Source organism: Xenopus tropicalis, chromosome 7 (assembly GCF_000004195.4).
Source record: "Xenopus tropicalis strain Nigerian chromosome 7, UCB_Xtro_10.0, whole genome shotgun sequence".
Taxonomy (NCBI): domain Eukaryota; kingdom Metazoa; phylum Chordata; class Amphibia; order Anura; family Pipidae; genus Xenopus; species Xenopus tropicalis.
The window spans coordinates 126,660,985-126,668,377 of NC_030683.2; the positions used below are offsets into that span (position 1 = coordinate 126,660,985).

Here is a 7,393-nt window from a genome sequence, read left to right on the forward strand (position 1 = left end):
TACTTTTCAGATTTTTTTTTTTTTTTTTACTACAGACCAATTAAAATTTGCAAAATGGGGGTTGAATTTAATTACAGTTAGGACAATAAAATGGGGGGGGGGGTTGTAAAGCTGGACTCTGCACTTGTGCCGGGTTGCTTGGAGATGTTGTGCCACGGCGTGTCGCCTTGGCTTCCGGAATACTCCTGGTGTAACTCCTGGTGTGAGTGTATAGATTGGTAGGTGTGGGTTAGGTGTGCTGGGTTTACTTGGATGGGTTGAACTTGATGGACACTGGTCTTTTTTCAACCCTATGTAACTATGTAACTCTGTTTTTCCTTCTCCCAGTGTTGTAACTTATGAGCTCCTTCAATGTTCTTTCATAGAATAGAAACATAAAAGAGATTCCGAACGAGCTGACTGTGGTTGAATGCAGGTGGGATGGCTGGGGGGGGAGCCCCAAGCACCAGGTAAATCTGAAACATCACTCAGAATGAAATGTTCTTCTTCATCTTCTTCACTCTTCTCCTATTTTCTGTCCTGGTGGAAGAATTTGAAGAACACATTTTAGGGTCATTATCTCCTGACCCAGAGCCCACTTGAGAAATCCCTTGATTTGCCCACTGCCTTAAGGTGGCCATACAGGTTAAGAGGTTAAGAGGCCACCAAGCGAGTGGATCTTCACCCAATATCTCCACCTACAGGTGGGCGATATCGGGCAAACTTGGCCCTGGGCCAAACGACCGAATTATAACGACAGCAATGGGCGCCGACGGTTCAGGGACCATATCAACGAGCCGATGTGGTCCCCGATCCGACTAAATCTTTTAACCTGCTGATCAATATCTGGCCGATTTCAGGCCAGATGTCGGTCAGGCAGGCCCATCGTAAGTGCCCATACACGGGCCGATAAGCTGCCAAATCGGTCCAAGGGACCCATATCGGCAGCTACAATCGGCCCGTGTATGGCCACCTTTACTCTACTAGAGGGTCGCTAACAAACTATGGGCACTTTATAGATACTAGAAAGTTACACTTTAGCCCTAGGACAGAATCTACAGTATCAGTCCTGGGCAAAGCAGTGCAAAGGGGTGGGTGCAGGAATCACAAGAAGCTTCTGGCACAGAATTTTCCAAAAAGAAGTGTTGCCCACTTACCTCTTTCGAAGCTTTTCTATAACATTTCAGGCCCTTAATGTCAACTGGAAAAAAAAATACAATATTTGTGCTTTTCATGAACATAAATGTTAATTTGTCCCTTGGCCCAATGATTGGAACACACAGGGGGTCCATACAGAGTCTGAAAGGGACCTAAGCCAATGTGATTTTCCCCATGGCCCTCTTAATTTCTAAACAAGACTCTATTAAATATCATTCAGACCTGAATCCATTTTGGGCCTATACCCATTGCGTGCCTATGGTCATGAGAGATTAGTGTGGCAGCCATTGGACATGTGGGGGTCAAAAAGATATTTTTCTTGGAGGGCCACATCCAGCTGAAATGACTCCAGATGGACAGCCCTGATATATGAAGAAGCAATGGTTTCCGATGGTCTTAGGAATAATTTTATGGTGGGGGGTCACCACAACATGAGGAACTGTATTAAAAGGTCACGGCATTAGGAAGGTTGAGATCCACTGCTCTAGATAATGGGGCTCATTTTTACATAGAGGCCAAGGACCTTGCTTCATTATTCTTCTTGCAGTGTGATATGTTAGCAGATATTTACCCATAATACCTAATATTTGCTGCTCTTTATGCCAAATGTCATGGTGGAAGCCTGGATACTTGCAATTACATGGGTGCCTGCTTTGCTACTTGTGTCTTGTCGGGCACCAAATACAGATAAATGCTCATGCAAACAAGTAGGAATGAACAGTAGGTACTACTACTCACTGATTAGTACAATGAGTCCTATGGTCAGCATCACGCCTGCAAAGATCAGTCCTCCCATTCGCAGAGTGCTGTCATCTAAAGGAACCCATAAACATGTATGTTAATGCTTGTAATCTTGTGGAGGTGGGGTTATGACTGTTTCCATCTTGTCATACTGTCTTCATCTTGCCCTACTGTCTCCATCTTGCCCTACTGTCTTCATCTTGCCCTACTGTCGCCATCTTGCCCTACTGTCTCCATCTTGCCCTACTGTCTCCATCTTGTCATACTGTCTTCATCTTGCCCTACTGTCTTCATCTTGCCCTACTGTCTCCATCTTGCCCTGCTGTCTCCATCTTGCCCTACTGTCTCCATCTTGTTCTACTGTTTCCATCTTGTCCTACTGTTTCCATCTTGCCCTACTGTTTCCATCTTGCCCTACTGTCTCCATCTTGTCATACTGTCTTCATCTTGCCCTACTGTCTTCATCTTGCCCTACTGTCTCCATCTTGCCCTACTGTCTCCATCTTGCCCTACTGTCTCCATCTTGTTCTACTGTCTCCATCTTGTCCTACTGTTTCCATCTTGTCCTACTGTTTCCATCTTATCATACTGCATTCATCTTGTTCTACTGTTTCCATCTTGTCCTACTGTCTCCATCTTGCCCTACTGTCTCCATCTTGTCATACTGTCTTCATCTTGCCCTACTGTCTTCATCTTGCCCTACTGTCTCCATCTTGCCCTACTGTCTCCATCTTGCCCTACTGTCTCCATCTTGTTCTACTGTCTCCATCTTGTCCTACTGTTTCCATCTTGCCCTACTGTTTCCATCTTATCATACTGCATTCATCTTGTCCTACTCTTTCCATCTTGCCCTACTGTCTTCATCTTCTCCTACCCTTTCCATTGTGTTCTGCTGCCATCATCTTGTACTACTGTCTCCATCATGTTCTACAGTCACCATCTTGCTCTATAGGCCTACTGCCATCATTTTGCCATCCTACCTTACTTGTCAGCATCTTGCTCTACTATTTCCATCTTGACCTACTGTTGCTATCTTGTACTGGTCATATATCCATATGAGGTACGGAGTTACGGGAAATGTATACTTAACATCATAATGATCAAATGACATCATAATGATAATAGAATCCAGAAGTGCTTAATGTGCTTTCTAAATCAGAAGTTAAGACTAAAACTCTAAACTCCAGGCCTGTGTCACTAATAATACAAGCCTGCTGCCTTGTAGCTAGCTGACTCGTTCTTTTTGTATGATTTCCTATATGGGGTATAAAGATGGCGCAGTTTCACCTGGAAACTCATAGCAAATCTATACGGCTAGCTGATTTAAATCATACTCACCATAATGAAAGCGATTATGTTCTAATGCACCTCCTGCAGGGGGAGAGGATTATTAATGGGTGCAGTACAACAAAACCAATAAATGGTAACAGTAAAACATTCATATAATACAAAGGCCATACAATATAAATGAATGGAGCTAGGCCGGACTGTCTCCATAGACTATTTAAAAGAATACCGTCAGGGGAAAACATGTTTGTTACAAAACCCATCAGTTAATAGCGCTTCTCCAGCAGAATCCTGCATTGTAATCTGTTTTTCCCATGGGGCTAGCCATATTCTTCATTTCCCAGGGTGCCACAGCCATGTGACCTGTGCTCTGATAAACTTCAGTCTCACTTTACTGCTGTGCTGCAAGTTGGAGTGATATCTCCCCCCCTCACCCCCAGCAGAACAATGGGAAGGGAGCAAGATAGCAGCTCCCAGTAGGTATCAGAATAGCACTCAATAGTAAGAAATCCAAGTCCGGCTTGGGACTCCTCCAGTTACATGGGAGTAGGAGAAACAATAGGTTAGCTGAAAGCAGTTCTAATGTGTAGCGCTGGCTGAAAGCTCAGACTCAGGCACAAGGCACTGAGATGGCGCCTACACACCAATATTACAGCTACAAATACATTTGTTGGTTGAAGAATAAAAGGTTAAATGGCAGAGGGAATTATTTGCGGTGTAACAGTGTCATTTAGAAATAGAAAGTGCCCATAAAAATCATGGCAGTGTCCCTTTAAAGGCAGAATGTGAAAGTGACCGGAGACGGCAGATACAGATAAGAGACACTATTATATGTGCTGTGTTTATAGACAGCCCACACCCCTCAAGCAAACAATAAAAAATATACAGTTTTTTTAAAATCAGAATAAGAGGTTTAAATGTATTTGCTTTTTTGTTACATGAGGAAGGAAATTTGCTCCAATTAAAATACAAAGTGATATTTTACTGGGAAGGTAAATACTATTTAAGAGCTGCAATGTTACCCACATGAGAGTGGCCCTTACCTGCACAGAGGGCCCGGCAGATGCACACAGTAAGGATCAGACCCGGATACACCTGCAATCACACACACAGAGAGTTATAGTTCTGCCCCGGGCCCTTGTTACTGGCACAGACCGGCTTTGCTTTGTTTGGAGACAGAACTTAAATAACCACAAGTCCTTGTTATAACACACCAGCCTACAGTATATACATTTTAATACATAAGGGATTAAACTAAATGAGTACTGGAGGAGTACTGGAGGGGTTCTGGGTAAGGATGCACCAAATCCACTATTTTAGGATCCGGACGAACCCCAAATCCACCCCAAATCCCCTCTCCCAGCAGCCGATCAGCAGAACAATGGGAAGGGAGCAAGATAGCAGCTCCCAGTAGGTATCAGAATAGCACTCAATAGTAAGAAATCCAAGTCCGGCTTGGGACTCCTCCAGTTACATGGGAGTAGGAGAAACAATAGGTTAGCTGAAAGCAGTTCTAATGTGTAGCGCTGGCTCCTTCTGAAAGCTCAGACTCAGTCACACTTTACTGCTGCGCTGCAAGTTGGAGTGATATCCCCCCCCCTCACCCCCAGCAGCCGATCAGCAGAACAATGGGAAGGGAGCAAGATAGCAGCTCCCAGTAGGTATCAGAATAGCACTCAATAGTAAGAAATCCAAGTCCGGCTTGGGACTCCTCCAGTTACATGGGAGTAGGAGAAACAATAGGTTAGCTGAAAGCAGTTCTAATGTGTAGCGCTGGCTCCTTCTGAAAGCTCAGACTCAGTCACACTTTACTGCTGCGCTGCAAGTTGGAGTGATATCCCTCCCCCCTCCCCCCCAGCAGCCGATCAGCAGAACAATGGGAAGGGAGCAAGATAGCAGCTCCCAGTAGGTATCAGAATAGCACTCAATAGTAAGTAATCCAAGTCCGGCTTGGGACTCCTCCAGTTACATGAGAGTAGGAGAAACAATAGGTTATAACCCTTCAGCCTACAGTATATACATTTTAATACAAAAAGGATTAAACTAAATGAGTACTGCAGTGGTTCTGGGTAGGGATGCACCAAATCCACAAAAATTTTGACTTCCGTGTTAAAAACGGTTGAAACTTGGCCAAAACCCAAACCAGTTCTGGGGGCATCACTGGTTTCCAGAACCACTCAAATCCAAAAGCTGTTAGATATATAAAGAGATCACCATCAGGGATGGACTGGACCACCAAGATACAAAGAAAAATTAAGGTGGGCCCTAGTCCTGTTGGGTCCCCCAGGTAACTACTTGCTGCCTGCCACCAGTCCTGTAGGTCCAGTTGCCCAATGGGCCGCAAGAACCCCAGTTGGACACACATAGGAAGAGTTATTCTGCCTTTGGATGGTTTCTCGTATTAAACCCAACCATAACGCTACCCCACGGCGCCCCCTGGTTTTGCTATAGAAGTTGTCGAAAAATTTAATTACAGATGCAAGGAAATTCCCCAATGAGAATTCTACTGAGCAACAATGTGACTGTAAGTGCAAGAGAAGTGACCAATGAGAATGCTGATTCCCTGTGTCAGGCCCCTTGCTGGTACCTTACATATAGAGATAATGATGGCATTTTTCCCCTCATTATATGGCACAGGAATCAGACATGGGGATAAAGGGACAGACTTGTTCAGTGCTGGGAAACTGTGCTTATTGCTCCCAACTCCAATTGCAGGAACAGAGAACAGGGAGTCGGACTTACTCACATCAGCTGGGATTCTCATTGGGGGATTTCTTGCATTTTAATGGGGGGAAGTTTTATTGGGCAATATTGCTTTAAGAATACAGCCCTGATGTTGCTGGACTACAGCTCCCAGCATGCCTCAGCCTTCATTATATGTTACATTATTCTGGGATTTGTAGTCCAGCCACAGATAAGTAAAGTTTGGTTGAGCCGCGCTGTGCAGTAGGGTTTAGTTGCCCTTTAATGCGCCTTCTGCGCATCCCACAGTCAATGGATTTCAGTGAGAAACAGAAATCTATTGGACTTTATTATCCGAGTTCCCTTCCAGCCATTGTTGGATGTAGTTTACAGTTTACTGATCAGATTTAGATATCAGGCACCTTATTGCCAGGCAAGTGCAATTAGCGCCAGTGTGTAGGGTGGGCTCTGCCAATGTAAGGACATTCCAAAAAAGCTCTCATGTAGAAGAGTTATAGAGACCCCATTGGTCACGGAGCTACGGCCCTGGGTCCTCTGTATATCCCTTTATTTAACTCCACGATGCCCGATATCCATGAAATAAAGGCAGTACTTACCGTATTAAGCATGGCAAGCTGACGGCAGGAGCAGCGGGGGCCTGAGTGATACCTCAATGGCCGCCCAGTCTGATCTGTTTTCACATTTCTAACCCAGAGTTTTTGTTAGCAGATAAACACCAGGAACATAAACACTAAACAAAGGCTGGGCCCAGCCAGCTCTCAGCAGGGGCCGGTAGCTCTGACCCAAAACATATGTGTTACATATTAATGAGCAAATTCACCTTCATTTTGTACATTCTTACTTTAGATTTGTCTAACAAAAATGCTGGATAGTTATAATGGGGGAGGGATATACACTGTGCCACTTGGCACCGGGGGGGGGGGAACAATACACTGTGCCACTTGGCGCCGGGGGGGGGAACATACACTGTGCCACTTGGTGCCGCCGGGGGGGGGAAACATACACTGTGCAACTTGGCACTGTGGGGGGATAGACACTCTGCCACTTGGCACTGGGGGGGGGGACAATACACTGTGCCACTTGGCATGGGGAGGACAATACACTGTGCCGCTTGGCGCTGGGGGGGAGAGGGATATACACCATGCCGCTTGGCGCTGGGGGGAGAGGGAAATACACCGTGCCGCTTGGCGCTGGGGGGAGAGGGATATACACCGTGCCACTTGGCGCTGGGGGGGAGAGGGATATACACCATGCCGCTTGGCGCTGGGGGGGAGAGGGATATACACCGTGTCGCTTGGCGCTGGGGGGGGGGAGAGGGATATACACCATGCCGCTTGGCGCTGGGGGGGAGAGGGAAATACACCGTGCCGCTTGGCGCTGGGGGGGGGGAGAGGGATATACACCGTGCCACTTGGCACCGGGGGAGGGGAGGGATATACACCGTGCCACTTGGCGCCGGGGGGGGAACAATACACTGTGCCACTTGGTGCCGGGGGGGAAACATACACTGTGCCACTTGGCGCCG

At 46.3% G+C, this 7,393-nt stretch overlaps 1 protein-coding gene across 1 annotated transcript; it reads right to left on the bottom strand.

Moving 5' to 3' along the window:
* Window positions 1–6,563, bottom strand: LOC100488580 (sodium/potassium-transporting ATPase subunit gamma-like). Its single transcript, XM_012957979.3, has 6 exons — window positions 6,465–6,563; window positions 4,209–4,260; window positions 3,217–3,249; window positions 1,876–1,950; window positions 1,137–1,180; window positions 1–519 (listed from the first exon to the last, which is right to left on the bottom strand). Exons 1-6 carry the CDS (start codon window positions 6,474–6,476, stop codon window positions 508–510), a joined length of 228 nt encoding a protein of 75 aa, XP_012813433.2. The 5' UTR covers window positions 6,477–6,563; the 3' UTR covers window positions 1–507.
* Between the last annotated feature and the right edge of the window lie 830 nt (window positions 6,564–7,393).